The 27,972-nt window shown below is 43.6% G+C and overlaps 1 protein-coding gene across 1 annotated transcript in view; it reads left to right on the top strand.

Moving 5' to 3' along the window:
* LOC126293152 (uncharacterized) overlaps window positions 1-27,972 on the top strand; it is a 456,474-nt gene that overhangs the window by 84,639 nt on the left and 343,863 nt on the right. Inside the window, exon 2 of the mRNA XM_049986289.1 lies at window positions 23,648-23,730. Coding sequence (XP_049842246.1) covers window positions 23,692-23,730 — 39 coding nt within the window. The 5' untranslated portion in view covers window positions 23,648-23,691. The remainder of the gene's footprint in view (window positions 1-23,647; window positions 23,731-27,972) is intronic.

The following is a 27,972-nucleotide window of genomic DNA, read 5'->3' on the forward strand; positions in this document are numbered from 1 at the left end:
AATCTAGGACCTGCAACAGAATACCAAGAACACAGCATCACTGAAAAAGCGTTTTGTGAACAAATGGCTCTTAGAACGTTTTCATTTCCACTCTTATATTTGAAATATGGACTCACAGAAGGATGCTGAAATTTAAATGGGCTGATAACATGAGAAATTAAGAGGTTAGAATTGGGAAGTAAAGAAATACGTGGAAAATACTAACTAGAAGAAGGGACAGGATTGTAGGACAATTATTATTAATATCCCAGGGAATAAGTTCTGTGATATTACTGAGCAGAAATTGTGCGGGAAAACAGATATTAGAAATTATGCTCTGTCAAGTGATTGGCACAGAAGAGAAACTCTTCCTTGTGCTGATACTGTCACGCAATGCCCAGTAGTGAATCATTACTTTATCATTACTCATGCTAACCAAACAGACCATGAGTTCCTTTCGCTTATACTGTCTGGTTGCAGTACGTTTCTTCTCCTCTTCATTAAAGTCGATGTCTTCATCGACTCGCTTCAGTGAACGGGAATCCATCTACATTACTGAACGTCATCTTTGCTCACAGCCGATGGACAGTCAGTATGTTCAGCAGCGTTGTAATCTGGCACTGTAGAGGGTGGGAGTGAGTCGAATATATTATAAGGTTCCCATGGTTATAGCCTGAAAAGTTTTTTACGGCAACATGATTGCATGTGGTGGACGCTTAGGTGTACTGTTGACCAGCCTCCAAGGAGATTATTCACTGTATGGAACTGCAGCTGACTCCAGCTTGTAATAGCATGTCATATTTGATAGCCTAATGACATTTAGTAACTACATAGCCTAATGATTTGTAGTAATTATAAACTATATATTTTAATATATAAAATACATTCGTGCCAGGCCAGTATTGAGAACGAGAGTCTTCGATGGCGCGTGCAAGACACGAAGATAAGACCTCTTTCTGGTCATGTGCTATACATCATCATTTAAGACTGATTATGCCTTTCAGCGTTCAGTCTGGAGCATAGCCCCCTTATAAAATTCCTCCATGATCCCCTATTCAGTGCTAACATTGGTGCCTCTTTTGATGTTAAACCTATTACTTCAAAATCATTCTTAACCGAATCCAGGTACCTTCTCCTTGGTCTGCACCGACTCCTCCTACACTCTACTGCTGAACCCATGAGTCTCTTGGGTAACCTTGCTTCTCCCATGCGTGTAACATAACCCCACCATCTAAGCCTGTTCGCCCTGACTGCTACATCTATAGAGTTCATTCCCAGTTTTTCTTTGATTTCCTCATTGTGGATACCCTCCTGCCATTGTTCCCTTCTACTAGTACCTGCAATAATCCTAGCTACTTTCATATCCGTAACCTCAACCTTGTTGATAAGGTAACCTGAATCCACCCAGCTTTCGCTCCCATACAACAAAGTTGCTCGAAAGATTTAACGGTGCACAGATAACTTAGTCTTGGTACTGACTTCCTTCTTACAGAAGAGAGTAGATCGTAGCTGAGCGCTCACTGCATTAGCTGTGCTACACCTCGCTTCCAGTTCTTTCACTAAGTACTTGAAACCGTCCACCTGCTCTAACTTTCTTCCTCCTATTTGGCACTCAATCCGTTTATATCTCTTTCCCACTGACATTACTTTCGTTTTGGAGATGCTAATCTTCATACCATAGTCCTTACATTTCTGATCTAGCTCTGAAATATTACTTTGCAAACTTTCAATCGAATGTGCCATCACAACTAAGTCATCCGCATAAACAAGACTGCTTATTTTGTGTTCACATACCTTGATCTCACCCAGCCAGTCTATTGTTTTCAACATATGATCCATAAATAATATGAACAACAGTGTAGACTGGTTGCAGCCTTGTCTTACACCTGAAACTACTCTGAACCATGAACTCAATTTACCGTCAACTCTAACTGCTGCCTGACTATCTATGTAAAGACCTTTAATTGCTTGCAAAAGTTTGCCTCCTGTTCCATAATCTCGTAGAACTGACAATAACTTCCTCCTAGGAACCCGGTCATATGCCTTTTCTAGATCTATAAAGCATAGATACAGTTCCCTGTTCCACTCATAACACTTCTCCATTATTTGCCGTAAACTAAAGATCTGGTCCTGACAACCTCTAAGAGGCCTATACTAGAACGATTATTCTAGCGATGAAGTAACATGACGGCAGCCTAGCTTGTGCGTTGTGAATACATGCTGCACTAAAAGTTTTCTGGTGGAAACACTTCAGTTTAAGGTGGCTGGGAAGATAGTGAAAAAGAAGTAACGACGATTGACAGCCACAACAGCCAGTTCCAGTTCAGTGCTGGGCAAGTGAAATCTGGAGATCAGTAATTGAAGACGCCAGACGCAGCAGACAAGTGTAGGGCAGTATTGTGTGCTGAAGACCCTGCCGAGTTGTCATAGTACTGACTCAAGGAGAAGTTGATTACAGATACCACTTCTGTTGGTCATCTCAGAACAAGGGACAGCCACCTCTCAGCTCTGTTGCGGCGTGGTTCAAAAAATGGTTCAAATGGCTCTGAGCACTATGGGACTTAACATCTATGGTCATCAGTCCCCTAGAACTTAGAACTACTTAAACCTAACTAACCTAAGGACAACACACAACACCCAGTCATCACGCGGCGTGGTTACATGACAATAACATCTCTGTAATGGACTGGCCTGCACAGAGTTTTAACCTGAACCCTATAGAACACCTTTGGGATGTTTTGGAACGCCGACTTCGTGCCAGGTCTCACTGACCTACATCGATAGCTCTCCTCAGTGCAGCACTCCGTGAAAACCGGTCAGCCATTCCTCAAGAAATCATCCAGTACCTGATTGACACTGGAATAGAAGGAATGGAGACCACTGAACACTTGTGTAGATTCTTGCAATAATTGTGTTTTTTTATTATTTTCCCAAACTTTTTACTGTGACACAAGACAGCCGCAATTCTGAGTACTAGTTCTACTGAATCGCAGTAGCAGTTGCGCCAAAGCATTTTAAACAACTGGTTTCTGTCCTTAGACAGGAGTCGATTTGTCGGTTTGGCCCATCAGGGCTCAGAGTTTCTGTTCTCCAGATGCCAACGCTTTATTGTGTCCTACAAGCTGAAACTGTTTGTGTAAAAAAGTTTTGTCCAAGTGGGGTTGCAATGCAATAAAACATCTGGCGGCCCCACCGAGCTGCCATCGTGGAAGAGTACCTTGAAACAGAAGATATCAGGCGAATGGAGTGGCCTGCCTGTTCTCCAGACCTAAACCCCACCGAGCACGTCTGGGATGCTCTCGGTCGATGTATCGCTGCACGTCTTCAAACCTCTAGGACACTTCAGGAGCTTCGACAGGCACTGGTGCAAGAATGGGAGGCTATACCCCAGCAGCTGCTCGACCACCTGATCCAGAGTATCCCAACCCGTTGTGCGGCCTGTTTACATGTGCATAGTGATCATATCCCATATTGATGTCGGGGTACATGCGCAGCAAAGAGTGGCGTTTTGTAGCACGTGTGTTTCTGGCGGTTTTCTTAACTTACCACCAATACCTTGGACTTACAGATCTGTGTCGTGTGTGTTCCCTATGTTCCTATGCTATTAGCGCCAGTTTTGTGTCGTGCCACGTTGTGTGGCACCACATTCTGCCACGTTGTATGGCACCACATTCTGCAATTATCCTTAATTTATGAACATGAGTGTAGCAATCGCGCCAGGCCCACCGGCGACGGCGGATACCGCTGGGGGATGTCCTCTGCAGCAGCGGCGATCCGAACGCCTCGCTCCTGGGAAGGAGTCCACCTTACTGCTGGCTGGCTCCGAATCCCTTGCGAACTCAGATGGTCAGACCGCAGCCCCGCCACAGACTGGAACTGTGGTCCTCCATCGGAAGCTTCAGGTGGCCGTCCGTTTAGCACAGCACCCTCACTCGAGAGAGTTCTGACGCTAAAGACTTTGGTATTACTTGACTGCCCCCTGTTTATGCTTGGCAGTGCGCCTCTTCAAGTCACGTAGTGACACACCTTAGGTTAGCGCCGGAGCGCTGGTTTCGACGGCGGCTTGCGTCAAGAGTTACTCGCAGTCGCGCTGAGCACGCCGTTTCGGCAACACTTGCGTCAGTGTCAACGCGGCATACTTTGCTACTTCGTGTTGCACACCGTTATATTCAAGAAGTCCGCGTCTCACTTACGGTATTGGTTGCAATCGACTGCGGCAAATTCATGCTGAAACTACCCAATGCGGAGACGCGGCTGCAACGGGCTCGCTAGTTTAAAATAAAATAAAATATGGTCCATACCCTTAGGTCAGCGTATTTTACATACAACGTACGTAGGATGCGTTGGCATACTTACTGAAGGCTACCATCTGGAGTGCCGCAGGGAAGTGTGGTAAGTCCGCTGTTGTTTTGTATCTACATACATGATCTTTTGGATAGGGTGTCGTCGTTGAGTGACTGTAGGAGCATACAAGATGACTTGGACAAGATTTGTGATTGGTGTAAAGAATGGCAGCTAACTCTAAATATAGATAAATGTAAATTAATGCAGATTAATAGGAAAAGGAATCCCGTAATGTCTGAATACTCCATTAGTGTAGCGCTTGACACAGCCACGTCGATTAAATATTTGGGCGTAACATTGCAGAGCGATATGAAGTGGGACAAGCATGTAATGGCAGTTGTGGGGAAGGCGGATAGTCGTCTTCGGTTCATTGGTAGAATTTTGGGAAGATGTGGTTCATCCGTAAAGGAGACCGCTTATAAAACACTAATGCGACCTATTCTTGAGTACTGCTCGAACGTTTGGGATACCTATCAGATCGAATTGAGGGAGGACATAGAAGCAATTCAGAGGCGGACTGCTAGATTTGTTACTGGTAGGTTTGATCATCACGCGAGTGTTACGGAAATGCTTCAGGAACTCGGGTGAGAGTCTCTAGAGGAAAGGAGGCGTTCTTTTCGTGAATCGGTGCTGAGGAAATTTAGAGAAGCAGCATTTGAGGCTGACTGCAGTACAATTTTACTACCGCCAACTTATATTTGGCGGAAATACCATAATGATAAGAGAGATTAGGGCTCGTACGTTCTGTTTGGGAGTGGAACAGGGAGAGAAGATGCTAGTTGTAGTACGAGGTACCCTCCGCCACGCATCGTTTGGTGGATTGCGGAGTATGTATGTAGATGTAGATGGGCCATTATGCACGTATACGGGTGATACGACCTGTACATAGTGCTTCTCACACACCTAGTACTACGTGCGCGAGTCCTCTATAAACGACTTACAACCGAGAAAAGATCTTTCTTTATAATAATAAAAATAATAATAATAATTACATCGTCATCTACATTCATACTCTACAAACTTAAGTGCGTGGCAGTACCGAGCAAGGTTGCGTAGTGGTTTGCACACCGGACTCGCATTTGGGAGGACTACGGTTCAAACCCGCGTCCGACCATCCTGTTTTAGGTTTTCCGTTATTTTCCTAAACCGCTTCAGGTAAATGGCGGGATGTTTGCTTTAAAAGGGCACCGCCGGTCTCCTTCCCCATCCTTCACTAATCCGAGCGTACGCACCATCTCTAATGAAATCACTGTCGACGGGACGTTAAACACTCATCTCCTCCTCCTCTTGCGTGGCAGTGGATGCTCCCATTGTGCCAGTTCTTAGCGCTTCTTCCCGTTCCATTCACGTAGGGAGAGAGGGAAGAATGATTGCAAAAACATCTCTGTGGATGTTCTAATTAGTTCTATCTTTTCCTCGCGACCATACGGACCGATAGGTAAGGGGTTCTATATTCCCTGATTCATCACATAAAGCTGGTCCTTGAAACTTAATAAATGGGCTTCATCTGGATAGTTTGCCCCTATGTTCAGGCTTCTGCCAGTTCAATTTCTTCAGTATCTCCTTGGCTGTTCCCCGTCGTTCAAACAAACCTGTGACCATTCATGCTGCCACTTCTATGTAGGTTCAGTATGCCCCGTTAGTCCGATTTGGCGATATTCTAGGGTGGGTCCAATGAGTGTTTTGTAAGCAATAGCCTTTGTAGACTGATTGCATTTACCTTGTATTTCACCAATGAACCGAAGTCTGCCATGTACTTTGTGGCGCGTTAATATTCAGTCAGAGGATACCCCCTTTTTTCGCTGTCTTAAGTGCGCAAATTCATACTTCTGAAGATTCAAAGCAAGTTGTCAATCTTTGGACTACTTTAAAATTTTATCGAGATCCGAATGAATATTTGCGTAGGTTTTGTCAGACAGTGGCTCAGTATTAACTACTACGCCATCTGCAAAAGTCGGAATTTGTTATTAATGTTATCTGCAAGGCCGTTAGTATACAACATGAACAGCAAGGACCCTAACAGACTCTCCCCGTGTCACAATCGAAGTTACTTTTACATATGACGATGAAATTCCAGGTATGGTTCTCCGTACCAAGAAATCCTCAATCCAGTGACAAATCTCGCTTGTACCTCCATATGATCACACTTTTTATATAAATAATAAACTTAGGTGTGATATTCAGTCAAATGGTTTTCGGAATTCAAAAAATTTCTGACTGCTCCTGTGTGCCTTGATTCACGGCTTTCAGGGTGAAGTGTGAGAAAACTGCGAGTTTAAGATAGTCGACAGTTTCGGAATCCATGTTGTTGGAGTTTTTCTCTCCGGTGTACCTCCGAGAACAGAATATGTTCTAAGATTCTGCAAGAAATAGCTCCATGGGTATTGGACGGTATTTTTGTTGTTCACTTCTTATACCGTTCATGTCGGTGGATCTGACCTATGCTTTCATCTAGCTACTGGGCACGGATTTTGTTCGACGGATCTACGCTAGGTAATGGGCAAAAGAGGGGCTAACGCCTCCGCAAATCTGATACAGAATCTGATAGGGATTCCATCGACTCCTAAAATTTGTTCAGTTTTAGTGAATTAAGCTGTTTCCCAACACCACAGAAATATCTGTTTCAGTTATCTTTGCAGCGATGCAACAATTAAACGCTTCTGGATAATTCCGCATATCATTGTCGTTATTGCTAAGTGAATATGCATGGGCGTTGCAAAACTGTATATGAAGTAAGATATAAATCTTCCTGCCAGATTAAAACTGTATGCCAGACGGAGACTCGATGCCCTATCGACTGAGCTATCCAGCACGATTCATGATCCGTCCTCACAGCTTTACTTCTACATCTACATCTACATTCATACTCCGCAAGCCACCCAACGGTGTGTGGCGGAGGGCACTTTACGTGCCACTGTCATTACCTCCCTTTTCTGTTCGAGTTGCGTATGGTTCGCAGGAAGAACGACTGTCTGAACGCCTCCGTGCGCGCTCGAATCTCTCTAATTTTACATTCGTGATCTCCACGGGAGGTATAAGTAGGGGGAAGCAGTATATTCGATAACTCATCCAGAAACGCACCCTCTCGAAACCTGGCGAGCAAGCTACACCGCGATGCAGAGCGCCTCCTCTTGCAGAGTCTGCCACTTGAGTTTGCTAAACATCTCCGTAACGCTGTCACGGTTACCAAATAACCCTGTGACGAAACGCGCCGCTCTTCTTTGGATCTTCTCTATCTCCTCCGTCAACCCGATCTGGTACGGATACCTCACTGATGAGCAATACTCAAGTATAGGTCGAACGAGTGTTTTGTAAGCCACCTCCTTTGTTGATGGACTACATTTTCTACGGACTCTCCCAATGAATCTCAACCTGGTACCCGCCTTACCAACAATTAATTTTATATGATCATTCCATTTCAAATCGTTCCGCACGCATACTCCCAGATATTTAACAAAAGTAACTGCTACCAGTGTTTGTTCCGCTATCATATAATCATACAATAAAGGATCCTTCTTTCTATGTATTCGCAATACTTTACATTTGTCTATGTTACGGGTCAGTTGCCACTCCCTACACCAAGTGCCTGTCCGCCGCAGATCTTCCTGCATTTCGCTACAATTTTCTAATGCTGCAATTTCTCTGTATACTACAGCATCATCCGCGAAAAGCCGCATGGAACTCCAGACACTATCTACTAATGGTCCCATAACACTCCCCTGTGGGACGAGAGAGGTTACTTTAACGTCTGTAGAAATCTCTCCATTGAGAACAACATGCTGTGTTCTGTTTGCTAAAAACTCTTCAATCCAGCCACACAGCTGGTCTGATATTCTGTAGGCTCTTACTTTGTTTATCAGGCGACAGTGGGGAACTGTATCGAACGCTTCTGGAAGTCAAGACAAATAGCATCTATCTGGGAGCCTGTATCTAATATTATCTGGGTTTCATGAACAAATAAAGCGAGTTGGGTCTCATACGATCGCTGTTTCCGGAATCCATGTTGATTCCTACAGAGTAGATTCTGGGTTTCCAAAAACGACATGATACTCGAGCAAAAAACATGTTCTAAAATTCTACAACAGATCGATGTCAGATATATAGGTCTATAGTTTTGCGCATCTACTCGACGACCCTTTTTGAAGACTGGGACTACCTGTGCTCTTTTCCAATCATTTGGAACCTTCCGTTCCTCTAGAGACTTACGGTACACGGCTGTTAGAAGGGGGTCAAGTTCTTCCGCGTACTCTGTGTAGAATCGAATTGGTATTCCGTCAGGTCCAGTGGACTTTCCTCTGTTGAGTGATTTCAGTTGCTTTTCTATTCCTTGGACACTTATTTCGACGTCAGCCATTTTTTCATTTGTGCGAGGATTTAGAGAAGGAACTGCAGTGCGGTCTTCCTCTGTGAAACACCTTTGGAAAAAGGTGTTTAGTATTTCAGCTTTACGCGTGTCATCCTCTGTTTCAAAGCCATCATCATCCCGGAGTGTCTGGATATGCTGTTTCGAGCCACTTACTGATTTAACGTAAGACCAGAACTTCCTAGGATTTTCTGTCAAGCCGGTACATAGAAGTTTACTTTCGAATTCACTTCTTCCAGTACCCCGTCTCCTACCTACCAAATGTCAGAAGCTCGCCTGTCAAACTTGCAGATCTATCACTTCTGGAAGAAAGAATATGGCACAGCCTGGGGGATGAAATTTTCACTCAACAGCGGAGTGTGTGCTGATATGAAAGTTCTGTGAAGTTTGGAAGGTAGGAGACGAGGTACGGGCGGAAGTAAAGCTGTGAGGACGGGTCGTGAGTCGTGCGTGCATAAAGCACTTGCCTGCGAAAGGCAAAGGTCCCGAGTTCGAGTCTGTGTCCGGCACACAGTTTTAATCTACCAGGAAGTTTCATATCTGCGAGCACTTCGCTGCAGAGTGGAAATTTCGTTCAAGTAAGGTATACTTTAAAACGATGGAGTATTAATCACAAAGTAACTTATATAACAAAACATAAAAACAAAATTTAAGGTGACAGTGTGTAACGTGACCAAACTTCCCGTACCTACTCGAATACTGTGGCCAGTGCCATCGCAACAGGATTCCATGTTCGTTTTTCTGATGTCCAACCACTTTCTCTGGGCATCTTCACGCCCTAGCATTTGAAACAATACCAAGTGGCTGCAGCAGACCGTTTTCAGTCGGACTTTCGTATTAGGCCAAATACAGAGGGGTCCAAAAAAATGTATCCACTGTTGAAAAATCCATAACTGGCAAACTAATTTACGGAGTTGTCTCATCTTTGGTAGTGTAATAGTTTGTAGATCCGGCAATCGCCACACAAGCGTTGTATTGCGTTGTTTTGTTTTGTCAGATGACAGTCGCCACATAGTCAGTGTTCTGTTCTTAGTTGCACCTAGTTACTCGAGTAAACATGGCTGGCGCAAGGCTTACATTCGATGAAAGAAAGTGAGTTTTGAAGTGGTATTTTAAGTAAAAAAATATTAATGAGGTTCAACGGCAATGGCGAAATGAGTATCAAACAGAGCCACCGACACGTTTAACGATTCGTCGCATTCGGGACAAATTTTAAGCCGAAGGCTGTATTAAAGATGCAGACAAACAACCGATCCGGACGACCTGTAACAAGTCCAGCTAACTCCCGTCGTGTGTGTGTTGTAACAATTCCCTCGCTCACCACAGAAGTCTGTGAGACAGTTTGCCCGTTCACTGGAGTGAGTCGCTCGAGTGTTCGACAAATTTTGAAGATAGCAAAGTGAAGTGCTACATCCTACTATTGCTACACGCAATGAACGAGGGCGCCCCTGATCATAGAATGGAGTACTGTGAGTGGTTTACTAACATGGCGCGCAGCGATGAAGAGTTTACAGAGTTGATTGTGTGGTCTGATGAGGCACGGATCAAACTGAGTGGTACAGTAAATCGCCACAATTGCATCTACTTGGCCGCCGAAAATCCGAACGTCCATGTAGACAAAGCCGTGAATTTTCCAGGAGTAAATGTGTGGTGTGGGTTGTCTTAACCGGAGCTTGATTGGCCCATTCTTCTTTGAAGGCACAGTTACCGGTGAGGTGTACCTTCAGAAGCTTCAGACATCCATTTTACCTGCATCCGAGACTTGTATGGAGGCGGAAAAGTTTGCTTTAACCAAAATGGTGTCCCAGCCCACTACCAAAATCGTGTTAGGGCGTATCTCGACGAAAATCTACCAGGAAGATGGATAGGCCGTGGAGGTGCTGCGGAATAGCCACCATGTTCCCCATACATAACTCCTCTGGACTTTTACCTGTGGAGAACGCTAAAGGACGTCATTTATCGACAAAAACCATGCATATTGGATGAACTTCGAGAATCCATCGTGCATTCGTGTGCAAATATCCAGCTGAACATGTTGCAGTCAGTAGTTCGTGCTGCAGTTCGGCGGCATCGTTTATGTGTGGATGTTAATGGTGACCATTTCGAACACTTACAGTGATATCTTTAAGTTGGGCTTTAAGCTACACTTTCACCAAAAATGAGACAACTGCGTCAATTAGTTCGCAAGTTATGGACTTTTAAACAGTGGATACTTTTTTTGGACCCCTCTGTACGATAGAACAGAGACGGTTAAACCGATTAATTCAAATTGTCACAAAAAGATAGAATGACGGATGACAGCTTTGTATATAAAGGGGTTTAGAAATATGCTTTATCTGTTGTATTATGCGTGTTTCTTGGAACTGAGAAACTCTTACTGGGGACCACCTTGACCACTTTTCCTGACAAGCAGCGCGGCCACTTTTTCCGATTGGACACCATGTCGGTATTAGTGGTCCACTAGCAGAGTGAAGTAAATAACAAAGATCTACATTTGTAGGTCAAAAGACGTTATTTAAATGTCGATATTATAAAAAAAAGATTACTCTCCGTACAAGTGACATCACAAGAATAATACACATGAGGTTTGAATAGTACTGGGTGTCATACAGTTGGTGCTATCCTGTGGGAATCCGCAGTGCCTAGTGGAAATGTACTCAAAATAAACTCTACGTAGGATGCTCCCATCACCTACAAGCTGGCAGGAAAAGGGCTGGAGATGAAGGTACTATCTTTATTTTTAGCGGGAAGTGTGTTGAGCTGACGAGATCTTGGTGTTGGACAAGGAGTGTATTACCGTGAGCATACAGTTGAGGATGCTCCCATCACCTACAAGCTGGCAGGAAAAGGGCTGGAGATGAAGGTACTATCTTTATTTTTAGCGGGAAGTGTGTTGAGCTGACGAGATCTTGGTGTTGGACAAGGAGTGTATTACCGTGAGCATACAGTTGAGGACTGTGTCTGTGGCATCCTACACAAGCATTTGAAAGAGATGATAATGGATGAGCGTAGGGGGAGTGCTTTTCAGCAAATACTGGTGATGCAGCAGGTTGGCCTGAAGATGAGCAGGTTGGCCTGAAGATGCCTTTCATATAGGCCTAGATACAAAAAGTGGGTCGCTACGCTTTCAATTACCTAGTTTCAACTACTTTTCAAGATCATCCAACCCCCCCCCCCCCCCCATCCGAAATACATGTACATAATCATTGTATATAAAGAAGTCTTAGGATTTTTGGTAGGTTAGCGAATAAGATCCAAATAAATTTTGTCGTACAAAATCTTTATTAACTTGTAATCCGACGAATACATTGAAGGTATATTCTCTCATTATAATACATATCTATTTTTCTTGCCGTAAAATACTGGTTTTAGGGCTTTCACTGTTAGCTTTGTTCCTTTCTGCAGTTCTAGGCGAGAGCATTCGGAGATTTTAATTTTTCCTCTTATCTAACCCATGACGCTAATGTTAGACATTTTACATCCTCCTGTGAGTATGTCGGCAACCCTTCTGCTTCACATTCTTGAGGGATTTCTGTGTAGAAATGTAAGTTTACAACTTTTGCAAACGAGTGTCCATTAAATGTATTTATTCTATTAGTTTTAAACTTGGCAAATAGCTGTTCTGTTGCTAGGTGGACAACATCCAGTTCGCCATACTTAGAGTATAATCATTCTTTTTAAGCCGATCCAAATGGGAATACAGCTTTGTAAACATTCTCGATTCCATTGATTCTATTGATGTTTACTTTAAACGCCAATGTTTTATATTCCCCCTTCCTAGCCAGATTGCTCCGTGCAGTGTGTTTAAAGTCATGTGTAAACCTCGCCTGCATGTCCGCATAGCTTCTTCCTTAGCAAGAAGAATGCAAAAATGCTTACACCTATTATAGAACCGTTTTGCGATAGCATTATCGTGGTTAAAATCTATCACCAAAGGGACTGTCGATAACAATTAGAAAGATGATTGTCTGCAATGTTAAAGGAAGAGTTGTGTGGCTCATTTAACTATTGTCTGCGTTGTAAATTCTCCAATTTCGTCGCTGTGAGACATAGCATTAAGGCAAAGCTGCCTTTTCTCCTACAGAAGAACGACAATGTGACAGCAAGGGCGATACAGGAAAAAATCGTCAGCGAAGCACTGGAAAGTACTTCAAGGAAATATAAAAATCCTGCGGTTATACCGCATAGAGTAGAACCTCGTTAACGAGCACCTCCCATAACGCGCAATTCGTATAATGAGCAAAACAAATTGTAAAAACATGACTCGCTTAACGAAAGATGTTTCGCATAACGAGTGACGACGATTTAGTGTGAACGTCACCAGCCGTTCGGGCGCAGCGGGGAAAACCTTCAACAATACGAACACCTTTCATTGTCGACAGCAGCACATGAACAATGCCTTTAGTACGTACTACAATCTGGGGTTAGTGCTCTTTCTGCTACCATCTTCGTGCAGCTTGTCATCACACATTTTTTCTGAACTACTGTTCATAGAATGGATTTTTGTGTGGAAATTTTTATAACTTTCGTATAAATGTCCGCGAAGATAAAGTCGCAAGAAGACGACCATAAGAAAGGAAGAGGACTTTAGTAATGAAACGTAAAATCATTGAAAAACGCGAACTTGGTGTGGGGGTTGTCGATTTAGCACGTACATAGAATCGGTCTACGTCAGCTATTTGCATTATCCTCAAGGACAAGGTGAAGGAGGCAGATGCTTCAAAGGGAGTTAAAGAGTATCTAAACAATGGTTTCGTATTCTGGACGTTTTCGAAAGGTTACTTCTTATATGGATAAATGAAAAGCAATTCCAAGGCGACACTATCAACAAGAACATCGTTTCTGAGAAGGCCAGATGCTTTTCGCCATCTCCTTAAGAAGACGCCAGGATCATCAGCGACCGAAGAACTGTTTAAGGGGAGCCGCGGGTGGTTCGAGAAGTTTAAGAGAAGAACCGGCATTCACAGCATTGCGAGGCACGGCAAAGTAGCCAGCTCCGACACAAAGGCACTAGAGAACTTCATCAGCGACTTCATGATGTCCCTGGATTCTGAGGGTTATCTGCCGCAACAGATTCTTAATTGTGACGAGATGGCTCTATCCTGGAGAAAGGTTCCGAAGCATACCTTTACAACAGAACAGGAAAATGCACTGTCCGATCACAAGCCAATGAAAGACGATCTCACACTGCTATTCTGTGCCAATGCAAGTGGTAATTTGAAAATTAAACCGCTGCGTCTTTACCATTCAGACACTCCACGAGCCTTCAAGAAGTGTGAAGTACAGAAGAGCAGGATAAATGTGATGTATCGGTCTAACAACAAGGCTTGAGTGACACATGATCTTTTTTGTGAGTGGATCAATGAAGTGTCTGGACCTTCACCGAAAAGATATTTGCTTGAGATGAGTCTGCCTCTCCTTGTCTTGCTTCTTATGGACAACGCTCCTGGCCATTCTCCAGGCATAAAAGACCACCTCCTTGAAGAATTTCAAGTCATCACGGTCCAATTTTTGCCTCCCAACACCACTCCGTTTCTCCGGCCTGTGGGCTAGCAGATTATTTCTAACTTAAAAAGCTTTACACTAAAGCTCTCTCGATCAGTGCTTTGAGTTGACTGAACCTACCAATCTCTCTCAGGGAGTTTTGGAAATATCACTTCAACACTGAAGATCTTATGGAGTTGCAGTGTATTTCACAGCAGGAAGTTGTGGAGAGAAGTTCTTCAGAGGAGGAGGAGGAGGAGGAGGCGGTAACAAAAAAACAAGCAATCTTCTTGTGCAACAAGACAAATGCTGAAAGCATGGGATTCAGTTGCATCGTACAAATAAAATCATCGCCCCAATAAGGCAGTGGCCATATGTGCTATATGTGCAACAAATTTAATGTTGAAGTGTCAGCAGAAACAAATGACTATACATAGCTTCCTATAAAAAATAATTAGTTATGTATCTTGAATAATAAAGTATGTAATACTGCATGTGTAATTTTATTTGAATAATGGCACGAATAAGATAAAACTTTCTGTGCTTTTTCTGCATGGAACGCATTGTCATATTTTACATTAATTTATATGGGATACATTGTTTGGTATAACGAGTGTTTCGCACAGCGACTAAGATTCTGGAACGAATTGTGCTCGCTATGCGAGGCTCCACTGTAAAATGGAATTAGCTGACGTCAAAATGGATCTTCTAATGGAAGAGCTACCTGGGATATTGCAACAGCTATGTGTAGACGACTATTTCGGTTTGGATTTGGACATAACGCATGAGTTTGCGGCAATTTTTGATAAAATCGAGATGTGCGACTATCTAGTATCATACCACGACTTCTGTATGGAAGGGGATCGCAAGGGAAACAGCAGTGTGATTGTGGAAAACGATAAGACAGTTGGAATAGACTGTCTAATGTGGTTAAGCTCCAGCTGTAGAGTAACTATACATAACAAATTTATATGTCAAATCACAAGTCCTGGATTGAACAAGGATATTGCTAACCACATTACAGATTTTATGAAGAGTCCTGACATGTGAATCGGAGAATCTTTTAGGTCTTCCTTGGCTAAGAAGCATGGCATTACCAGGCTGGAGGTTACAATATACAAATACAGAGTGGACCGTGTATTCGACCCTGCACAAGAGTGTTTGTGTGTATTAGACATCATCAAACAGTACATACAAGGTGCTCCGCTTTACTCTGTGCCAACTGAGTCTATGCGACGCCAAGTAACGAGTAACTTACATAGCAACTGTTAGGTTGTGTTTAATAACGACCTGCAGTCTGTCTTCTGGGGTAATAAGAATACCCGAAAATTGACAGGTGTACAAGTAAGTCTTCCAGGTACTCAAGACTGAGAAAAGCGTATCAGCTGTGTTCTATCTGCATACAGTTTTAGTTATCTACCTATAAACTACATGGATATTCTTAACTATGACTGCAATATACACGATATAAGTATTTTACAGAAGTGTTACGTTAAAGCAGAAGAAACTTATTTTTCTCAGTCTAGAACATTGTTCTCCGTAATACCATTCAGTATAGATATTGCAAAATAGGGACTGGTTGATAAGAGCGACGTTGTTTCACAAGTCCCAAGAAAAAGAGTAAATGTGTCACACAACTTAAACCTATACCCATTAAAGAAATTATTCTTTTAAGTGTAGTTAATGTGTTGCGTGCACGGAAAACGAGATTGGAAATGGAATACTTTGACGTAAAGAAAAGAGGAGTATTTGGAGAAGACAACTGCCATAAAGGAAGAACATAAGCTGCAATTTCAAAAGGAAGAAGCTATTAAAGATGTGCCGGCCCAGTTTACATACGGCTTTAAACACGCTGTATGGAGCAATCTGGTGATGATAGGTGAATATATAATGTCGGCATTTACAGTAAACAGCAATGGAAAGTGGTCACGTGGTGGAGTACGGGGCCGAAATCAATGGAATCGAGCACATTCACTATATTAAGGGATACACGAAAAGATGTTTATGAAGCTCTAATCCCATTTGGATTGGCTTAAAAAGGATGATTATACTCTAAGTGTGGCGAACTGGATTTTGTCCACCTAGAAACAGAACAGTCATTTGCCAAGTTTAAAAGTGATGGAATAAATACATTTAATTGACACTCGTTTGCGAAAGTTGTAAAATTATAATTTTATACAGAAATCCCGTAAGAATGTGGAGCAGAAGAGTTGCCAACATAAACACAGGAAAATGTGGAATGGTTTAACATTAGTGTCAAGGAGGAGATAAGAGAAAAAATTAAAAGCTAAAAATTAAATGGGACATTATTAATACCACACCTAACAAAAATAAGGAATTAGCTATTTTCTTTGTGTAAATGTATATGCAAAAGTTAATAAAGATTATGTATGAGCATATTGACCTCTCTCGTAATCGGTAACCTATCAAAAATCCCAAGACATTGCTTATATACAATGATCTATGTGCATGTGTTTCCGATGGGGAGGGAGGGTGGTTGGATGACCTTGAAAAGTAGTTGAAAGCATATCGAACCACTTTTTGTAATTGTATGAGCAAACTGCAGAGGTTGGAGCTTCATAGCGATACATCTCACGTGTGTTAACTTATCACATCTCTCCCCTGCATAAAACTTCCACTGTTTTGTTGTTAAAACTACTGATTGCTGCAGAATGTCCTTGTTATTTTGGAACTTTGATCGGAATAAGAAAAGAGTGAGAAATTAAACCCTACACAACCAGAAAAAAAAAACAAGTAAAGCGATTTCTTTCAGTTTGGTGGACAAACTTACATTATTTGAGACCGCTCAAATCAGTGTCTGTAGATAAATTGGCATAGATGTGTGTATTACAAATATTTCAAGCACATGTACTAACATTACATAATACAGCCTTTCACGCCATTTGTTCACATGTCACAAAAACAACCATTTTACATTCGACAACGACAAGCTGAAATTCAAGACAACGTTCTTGTTTTATACACCATGGCAGGTCCTGTTTAAGCGAAGGAATGTACATTTACAAAGCATAAAATCAAATTGTGAGACCATGCCTTGTAATACAACCTCCTAATGTCACCTAGTAGAGAACCCTATAAGATTCCACCGAAACATCGAAAACAAATACCTTATGTGTGCTGACATCTCCCACTTTTTGCTCAATAACTCGCCTCTACTGACCAGTGTGTTATGTTTCTCTCACCTGTACTTGAAGTAGTAGTCCAGACTATCACTCGCAATAGCAGCAGATTCTTGTGTTGTAGTTTCATAAGCAGTTTGGTCATCACAGAACAGTCTGTTACACGCTGTCTACTCAAATGTCAAGAAAAACACCATCATTTGTAGGAGCGACAATGAGGAATAATTCAAGTGATGTCTACTTCATAATTAGAGATTATGAAATAACACAGGGCTCGCGGCCCAGTGCAGGCGTTCGGAGCCCTGAAGATCGCCCGAGGCATCTGCGGGCCGGCCTGGGGCGAGTCCCATGGTTTATGTGTCTGCCGCCAGATACCGCGCCAAGCGGCGTGCGTGGCGTGGCGCTGCTCGTTCAGCTACTGAATAACGCGTGAATATCACCCCCCCGCCGGACGGCCATTACGCGCTGCGCCTAGGTCCAGATGCTGCCGCGTGGTAAAACTGCTCGATAGTGCATCAGTTGCCATTGGAATATAGTCAGCGGTGCGCCGTAGCCGGCACTGCGCAACACCACCTGTATCTAGAAGGCTTTGCATTGCGTCGCGGTTTGCCCATGTCGAAATGTGACCGCTGCAGGTCCGCGCCGTCAATCACAGAGCGCGCTGAGCGTGACGTTGGTACAGAAAGAACCCAGCGCTATAAGAAATTTCCGCCAAAGCGCTGGCGCGGAAGACACGCACGCGACGCACTCCGCCACTCGACTCGCTGCAGCTCACGTCGTTACCGTCGCTTGTCTACGTGTTTAGCACTTCGCCAGTCGATCTGCCCGCACGTGAAAGAGGAGGCCGGCTTGCTGCCGCGCTATCGTTCCTGTTGGAAGCCATCGGTGACGGTCGCGGACGCAGAGGAAGCGCACGATGCCCCAGTGCAAGTGTCAGCGCATGGGCCATGTTGCGGTGGCTTACGCCAACCCGGTTGCGTATTTGAAGCAACTGTACCAAGTCCAGAGGCGTAGTTGCCCAGTGCGTGACTTACGGCGGTGCTAACTCCGCCAATTCCCGCAGCTGCAGCTACTTCAAAGGATTCCCTGCGCCGGTCCCTGACGCTGGGGCGTCCCGCCTGCTCGCTCTCGTGGGGAAGGTGGACCCCATCCCACTACCGCCATGGACGACGCGTTGCCCACCTTCCATACTGCCTTCGCGGCAGAGGGACACCGTGCAGGCGGAGCTCGTTGCTGAGAGGAGCTGCGTGCTCTGCGGAAGTCGTCTGCCCCTGCTCCCGTCTCCGCTGTGAGGCGGCCTGTGGGGGTGGATGCCTCTACCCAGATGGCCCACGACCTGCCTTCCGCTGTCGCGCTGGGGCTCCGTCAACATTGCTGGATATGGATACGTCTGCTCCCCCAAATGGGGAGGATGACCAGCAGGCGCATGTCGTCGAGGCGCCTCTTTCTGAGGCGGTGTCTCCGCCCATTCTGCAAGACACGCTGCCTCTCCCCGACGAGCGCAGTCTGCACCAGATACTTGTTTTATATAGATGTTGCCGACCGCAGCGCCGTCTTTTGCCTTTTTACATTTCTCTGTATTTGAATATGCATCCCTATACCAGCTTTTTTTGGCGCTTTTGTGCGTTAGTTGTAATATACAGACTTAAAGATACAGGTGACAAACTTAGAAAACAAATCAGTATTTTGCACAACCACTCTCAGGTAGCGCGCGAAGAAATGATAAACAACAGAATACGAAAATTATCTTTTGTTCGTATATTTGGTAACATTATGAGTTGGTTTCGTGACGTTAGTACAAGATTATACAGTGGGGGATCAAAAAGTTTCCGTTTTAGGGCGTTACTGCGGCGTGTATACAACGTAGTGCGACTCCGATGCGTGTATATAAGCACCGACATGCAAGCGAGGGATTAATGTGGCGTTCGTGTCTTTCGTACGTGTGCACAATAAATGTGGAAACGTGAACAATGGCGACACTCATATCAAAAACGTTCAAGTAGGACCAACGTGCTGTTATTCTTTTCTCGGCTGCCGAAGGACAGCCACCGGTAGACTCTGAACGGAAACATTTCTATCGCCCCCCTTACAGTAATTATTGTTGATAATTATTGATACTATTACAGTACATGTTTTCTTGCCTTTCTTTTATTGCAATTGTAACACCCCACTCGTTGCTTGTCTGGATTTTGCGTTTGTTCGGAAATCGGGAGTGCAAATGTACGCAAGAATGGATAATGCTAGATTTAAATCTCGCCATGACACCCCCTAATTAATCTGTGGTGGTAGTGTTGACAATAAAGCACACCTATTTTAACTCTAAACATGAACCATAACGAACACTTAGGGTGTTCAATGATGCCAGACAATTACAGAGAAATAAATATGAAACAAAAGGTGAATTCAGGGTCAACTACTGAAAGTAAAAGCTCTACTGAACCACAATATTTTTTTATAACGTTCAGATCAACACTGAATAACACAATGAACAATTTACAAATTACCCTCCTAACTGGCGTTGGCGGTGAACTGTGACAAAATCGGTACAAGACGCGATCTCTTATAAATTGGCTGGCCAACTGACATCCACACAAACGTAAAATACGAAGAACCACTACACCCCAAAGTATCTTGAAACCTCTGTGGAAACAGCAATTTCACGTGATCTGCCTCTTTAACGTTACTCCTAACCCAGGCCGAAGCGGGAGCGATCTCATTGTACTATTCCTGTTGAAGTGGCGGTCGGCGAGGGCGCCGTGCGGTTGGCGTGTGGCGTCTCGGAAAGTACGCTCTACAGTATTCGGACAACAGACTGCTGTCCGTAAACTTCTCTAATTGCGACAATGTTTCCTTCAGCAATGAGCTGGCATGGGTAACGTCCTCTGAGAACGAAAGACCAATAAGGGAGACGACTTGGCTAACGTCCTCTCATTACGAGAGCCCAGAACGGAAGAGTCGAGGAAGATCGCTCTTCACCTCTGTTTTCCCACCTCAACTTTTGCCGAGCGAATCACATCATTAGAAGCTCTCGAAATACCCAGTTTGCCAGTGCTGACCAATGTGCGGCCTGGGAATAGAACTCTTTTCCACATTTCTTCCCTCTATGCAAAATTTTACAAGTAAACTCCGCCCACGCCGGCTGGGAAGAACCACAACTGTGGGCAATAACGCTTTTGTGGGAAGTTTTCTCCCAAGAGGCCACTCGGGATTTTCCTGGCAAGATTCCCCATCGTAGCGAACACAGACTCCTGCATTGAAAGTTTTGTTATTCGGAACTCCTGGCCTGCCCCACTTGAGTTACTCGAAGGCGTAGAATTAGTGGGACATAGGCGAGAGGGGAAAGCCCGTCCAGCTATCCACTGCTGTGTTTTGGTAAACACTTGAACACCTGCAGCCGCGCGTCCCTCACGGGCTTGCGGCCGCTGTGGCTTCTCTAAACGGATTACAGAACTTCCCCACTTCACCATTCATGCCTTCGGCAGCTAACCGGGGAGGTAGCATACTGCATCTCCGCAAAATCTTATAATTACAAAAATCGTAATTCTCACTGTATTACTTAGCCAGCGCGCCGATACGTTTCCACATAGATTTCCTACACCGTAATTTAGAGTATTACTCCAGCAAACTGTAAGATGGCAAGAACTATGTCCCTTATATGAAGTCATTAAAGATCACCTAACTCACGGTGAGCGAACAGTAGGGCTGAACAAAAATGACTGACAAGGCACAATGCATCTTGTAGAGGATATAGTATGGACGTATTGGAATAATTAATGTCTGGTGATGGTTTTAAAGTAATTCACACGACATGAAAACTTTGTGGAAACGCGTCGATTTTCTGGAGGCTAGTTTATCCCAGGCGACAATAGGCAGCTTAGGGCGGCTCAAACTCTGAGAAAGTGGTAACGGGGTGCGTCCTCCAGCTGCCTTAAGATGAGTGACAGTGAGTGGGTGGTCCCATGCTGGTGTGCCGGGAAGCAGACGGAGAACTTGTACGCCTGTTGATAAATGTCCGTCGTCCCGCTTTCAGTGAAACATGCGAGAAAGCCGCGCAAAGCTACAGTGGAGTGGTCAGCAGAGGCCAAAATATGCATGTTCATGACTATAACAGCTTCACGCTGAATTCACGGTCCGCAGAGTCTGAAGTAAATCAGGTGAGGTGACAGAATGAAATACGCCGGCCTCCGATGTTAACGTTAGGACCGAGGAATTTGAAGTACTCTCCTGGGAGTTAAAATTCCCGAAAAATTGGTGTTTTATGCAGACGCTAACCTTGATGGGTGGCCTGGTAGGAGCTAAATAGCAGAAGTTGAGAGGAAGGGAAATTTGTGGGAATTTGTTCACTTCCCAGAGCAGGCATTGGTCGGCGCTGGGAAGCAACGCATAATTAACGTGACTCGCGCTGCAATTGGCATAAGTGATTTTGCTGGAGGGGAAACCGAGGTGAAGAGCGGACTGGGTGAAGCCTCCGTAGTGGTCTTGCCTAGAGTGCGGACGTGCCGTTCTTTACTCAGCTTGCCTGAGGAAGAGTGAGCATCTCTGCAGTTTAGGACTTAGGAAATGGAACGATTGAGCTTGGAGATAGAAAGTTTTCTTTCACCTATGTACTGAGCAAGATAGCTAGGAGTGGATAGACGAGCGCAGCCTTGCGCCACCACGAGGCCGGCCGACTTCCTCACAACGACGCCGCTCCGCTACGCTGAATTCAATTCGGTGATATTGCACCCGCTCCGGCTGATTAATTTGTTGGATCACGTCTGCAAAGTTTCCACGAGGGTTTCATGGGCCGTGTATTGGGGAATTTTCTCGCACTTCGCAGTCGATAGGAATTAATTTTGATTTATCGCGCTTCACTCCACGTAAACGCAATTTATTACCACTGCCTGATAGGAGAGTCTTGTAATGTGATGATTGAAGGTCGGGAGTTAAAATAAATTTATGCTAATCGAATGCGTGTTTTCAATCAAGTATTTGAAATCCCAAGTCACTTTCTTAATTAATTTTATGTTCAACAGTTGCATCTGGTATTCAGTAGCTGAATATAATATCAATATGCACCCCTTTTTAATTAAAAGGGATCAACTGTGAATAAATTAACGTCAACACTGCCACTGCAGTTCAATGAGGAGTCACAGGGCCTTATTACTTTTTTGCGTTATCCGATATTGCGGCAGTTTTGCACTCTCTGTTGATCTATTAATCGATTAGCTGGGGTGAACACACGCCAAAACCAGGTAAGTGACGGGTGGGGTGCTACAAAACAACTACTATTTATCTACGAAGCGATTGCGCCGCTGTCAGTCATTATTATTGGCTTAAAGTGCTCGGAAAGTGATCACAGTCACGTTAAATGGACTCATGTAAGTTGCAAGACCGTTGCCACCTTACAAAATTCACAATATCGTCGTTGAAATCTATTTCATTTGCAGCTTTCCTTTCAGTTGATAAAATGGACAGATTGGCTAGTCGTTGTTGTTGATTCATTGTACAACGAAGATCATTTTTTATTAGCTTCAACTTAGAGAAAGTTGAGCATGGTGCCACTCGGATACAAAGGGTCAAGAAGTATTAGATTATAACTGGTGTACAAGGTAATGATTCACTGAAGCCATATTTGATTATAAACCATTGTCGTGCAAAATGATGGGTGTTTTGCACAGCAAGTGTCGCCACTTCTTTTGTAAAGCTGGTCGCTGGTGATGCTCCAGAAATGAACAGTAATATTGTGCATTGACGGTCTTCCGTGGAGGAACGTAATGCGTTAGGATAACACCATCACAGTCGTACACGAGAAACACCATAACTTTCGCCATACTGCGGTTCTGACGCACTGTCGACTTTCGCGGCGCCATTCGTTGGATTGACGTGTCAATTTTGGCTTTGTGGCATTGGCTTCAGAACTGTTCCAGAGATTCGACAGGCATTAGACCTCTCCATTCGCACTATCAGCAGAACAGGCTCTGCTAACGGTATACTACGCCTTCCACATCGCTCGCAACGGGTTCTACACAATGCTGGTGAATACTTTGAAGGACAGTAACAGGTGCAAACACGTCACTCTTTCGTATAGGTTGTGAATAAATAGTTGCCGCTATTTAAGTTCCACGTGTCGTATGTTGGCCTTGTTTGGGCCCTCGAGATTTGGTGGCTCCTCAGGACCAGAGGCCGGGAGCAAACCACCGCCGCCCCCAATCCGCCACTGGACTATAAGTCTGCCGCGCAAGCGCTAAATTTCTTTAAAAATAGAGGAAACTTAATTTCTGAGTGATCTTCGTATGTATTTCTTCAAGTAATTGTGATGATTCGAATTTAATAGTTTTTTTTTCTTTTTCTGCAGTGCCGAACGTGAGCTTCTGGGTCAGTCAAGCGAAGAGTTTCAAGATGTCAGCAAAAGCGAGACACAAGTCAACAAGAATGATGGTGAGTAAATTCTATGTGAATCGTAGTTATTAATTTTTTTACGTAAGTACGAGGCGTAGCACAGTATTCACCACGGCCATAAATCAACAGGACACCTAATTGTAGGTAACAGTAAAATACCTGTTTGACTTTGCTAATCCATTCTGCTGCATAGTAACAATATACCGTTTAAACAGAAATGGATTGAATGCTTTTTCGGCTTTGACGTATTCCTGCAGGGATGACTATCAGATATTCCCGTGTAGGCACTAGCGGTAGTGGAAGTAACATATGTTTTCAATCATTTTTTAATTTGCACTCTGACTGGTCACATACTATGCAACTCGTGCCAAAGCAGCAAAATTCAAACTAGTATGGATTGAACTCAATACCCAACATCTCTCAGTGTTTCCCACACTTCCATCACTACAAGTCTTCGTGGATGCCAATATTTGCAGATACGTCCGCGGATATATCAGCGTCGCGGATAACGACGAGGTGAGCCAGCAAGCTTGGATGTGGTTTTTGGGCTGTTTCTCACATAGAACTACCTATATCGGACTGATACCCATATCCCACTTCAGATACACAGTAAGCAAACAATTAGCAAAACGTCTAACATTTGCACAAGAAATTCACAGGTAGATCGAGTACTCAGATTCGGTCCCGTTGGAAGCGGTGGCATGAGGAAGCGCACAGGTCCCAGCTGTCACTAACATTGCCGAAATCCGTATAACAACGCCGACGACATAGACAATTGCTAAAAGACAAGGCAGAAGAACTTCTTCAATCGAGAGAGTGAAAAACGAAATCAAGTACAAAGAAAAATGAATGATTATTATTTTTCATTTTCCTGCGCCTTACCGTGCATTCACAATTAATGTCTCTGCCGATAATTATGATCGATCGCTGTTTCATTTTTGTTTCGTTTTTAATAAATTTTAAATTTACCATATCCGGAGGGTTTTTCACCATGTACCTACACACGCCGACTTCATGGATGTCACCAGAGCGCTTGATAGTGACTAGCAGACTGCTATGCAAACTATTCGATTTCAGTATAGGCTCGTAACGCTCTTGGTGAGCTGCCAAACGCACTGCAACTTCGGCGTAAGAGTCGAAGACACGACATGCACCATTAGAAGAATACATACAGGGCTACCGAATGGGTCCGTGAAGGACCCAGTTCTGTACGCTGTTTTCATAGCGCACCTGCGAAGGCTGCCGACTGCACCAGAACGATATGAATATTGTTCTCAAGTTTGGGCGTCTGATGAGAACTAAATATTCTCCAGCGAGCCTTCTGCTGGAAGCTAAGAGCGAAGAGCGGCGCCTTCCATCGCACAGATGTTTAAATAGATCATGAAATAGGGAATTTAAGATAAAATCAGTTTTTTTAATACGAGATGGTTTGATTGTTATGGTGAAAATTAGAACCTTCTACTCTCATAAATCTGGAAATTACAGTTTTTCGTATCGAACTATTGTAGACTTTCATTTCCAGAAGCACCGGCTTGAACTATTAGAATTACAAAAATGAAATCTGCAACAGTGCCATTATGTTACATGGTAAATATGACGATGAAATTTGGAAGCTATACATTAAGCCAAACGGGTTGATAATCTGTAATGAATTATTTGTTTCATAAAAAATACGCGTTTCGCTTTATAATTTCGAAACGGGTTGATAATCTGTAATGAATTATTATTTGTTTCATAAAAAATACGCGTTTCGCTTTATAATTTCGAAAATATTAAACAAGTTTCTCTATTTCCTTGCTCAGTGTTACAGGCTAGTAGCTCAAGTATTGTAGCATAACTCAAAAAGTTATAAAACTAAATGCTTCTTTGTAATACAGTAGTTTTACTGGCTTCGAACTCAACGTTACACCTAACCATATTACGTCATTTTTTTGTATACGTTCGTGAGCAATAAATTTGATGACACGGTATTGCGCAATAGTTAACCGCCACGCCTCAATTACAAGTGCTAGATGGAGCTAGCGGGAGGGGAAATCCCCCCTCTCTTAGCGCATAAAGTGAATCATAATATTGGTAGCACGCTACAAGCACTTTTGCTTCCTTATAGGTTGAAAGATTTTGAAGGGGTTTACTAAGTCTATTAGGGAGACAGAGCGGTTGCTTGAAAAAATATGCAGCGGAATTGAGCTGCAGGTCGCCAAAGTGTTATGAAATCTAAAGGTTTGCAGTAGATTGGAAGCCACACGAACTTCATTCGTTACCTACCCACGGACGGTCCACGATTTGATGTGCGGCGGATCTTCGCATATTTGTTGATAGAGGGAAGAACAGTGTATACACCCAGTGGTGCGGTCATAGAATTCTGCTTTAAGTTGAACTTTTGAGAGATGAGGTTGGCTCAGTCTTCTGTCCTCTTCATATGCCATAATTCACGGACTTGTCGAGCTGTATTGTGGATGAACTTTTCGCAGTAGGAGACATCCGACGGCAAGTGAGATCTCTGGAACTGAATCTTAATATGTAGCACGTCTCAGGCTAATTGCAGCCCATCACCCGCCACCTTCTATATTTACACATGGAGGGTGGTCCATTGATGGTGACCGGGCCAAATATCTCACGATATAAGCATCAAAAGAAAAAACTACAAAGAACGAAACTCGTCTAGCTTGGAGGGGGAAACCAGATGGCGCTATGGTTGGCTCGCTAGATGGCGCTGTCGTAGGTCAAACGGATATCAATGCCGTGCTTTTGCTGCAGTCGTTTAAGTCGGCACCCTGCTCGTTTGAACGCAGGTAAAGCTTACCGTATTTCCTTCCCTAGAGCATGCAAACAAGACCATAAACTACTGCCCACCATTACATCATAATGTATGAAGTCAAATCGCAATAGATCGTATTCCCTACACCGAATCAGAGGTGAGAGTGCCCTGCAATCTCTCAAGATCACCACATGATGGACTGTAATTAATACTTTCAGTGGCTGCAGTTTTCAAAAGTATGATGAAAAACCAGCAGTATGCTTTTGTATCACACACAGCTCGCTCTGAAAAATTACCCTGTGTTTTTTCATCACTCTTGTTTCTAATTAGAATACTGTGTTTGGTAAGGACGACATCATTTTGTGCTTTCCGCCTGGCCACCTAAAAAGCGCGAGGTGGTGCTGGAGTTTTCCCGGACATTATTTCATTCTCTTGAACAATTAAATGATATTCGAAGCTATATTGTTTCTTTGCCCATCTCTTTTTACGTCTAAACTGCAACTGCTCACGTCATTGCAAGTTAGTTGGACCGCTGGTTGGCCAGTGCTGTCCACGTTTAATGCGCCGGTTAAGCCGTTGTCGCGTACATTATCGCTCAGTCTATGTGCGTGTCACACAGCATAAAACGTATCCTTATGATCGTACCTGACTGTACTGGACACAGCGTGGCTTCCGCTCCATGTGAAACGAAATCCAATGAGATACAAACAAATGCGGAAGAATACGTGGTGTAATGTTTACATCAGGTTTATTCTTATGATTAGACCCCAGACTTTTAGGTTCTAAATACCTTAAATTGGGTACCTAAAATAGGTTCTATCACTTACAAAAATAGTTTATAAAAATCAGAAAATAGATGACCAAAATATGACATTTTATTGTCTAGAAAGATAGATTGACAAAAACCCACATTATATTATTGTCCTTGTCCATAATTACAGTCACAGTAAATAACTACCACTTTCTCCAGATTTTCCGTCGAGAAACTGCTTCTCCTGTCTCTTAATAGCATCTTATATGCCGAGATTGAGCGTTCCACGCCAACGGAAGCACTGTCTTGAGTTTCTCGCTAACTTTCCTACCAATAGAACCTGAGACCAAGTTTATTTTTTCTGTCACCTCTATCAATCGCATCCGCGTGTAGACTTGTTTCCCTGAACACTCTAGAGCTTTAATAATAGGAACCAAAAATGCATAATGAGATTTTATATATGCAAAGTCGTTGGAAATTGTTGGGTCCTTTAGAAGATCTTTAGCTGAAGTAACGCGCACTGTCTCCTCCCGCAATTTAAGAACAATGTTGTTAATGTCTTCCAACTGCTCGCTGTAATATTCCACCGCCTCTAGCCACATTCCCAGCGAGTAAGTATGGGTTCTAGTGGACGTGCTAACGCTGCGAATTTCCTCTCGAAATAACTGGATTCTAGTAGGTGCTTTAATAAAAACCTTTTTGATGGTTGAAACTAGCTTATTTATATGTGAAAATTCGAGACGTATCTTCTTAGCTACACGACTCATGGCGT

The sequence above is a fragment of the Schistocerca gregaria genome, chromosome 1 (genome assembly GCF_023897955.1).
Source record: "Schistocerca gregaria isolate iqSchGreg1 chromosome 1, iqSchGreg1.2, whole genome shotgun sequence".
Taxonomy (NCBI): Eukaryota; Metazoa; Arthropoda; class Insecta; order Orthoptera; family Acrididae; genus Schistocerca; species Schistocerca gregaria.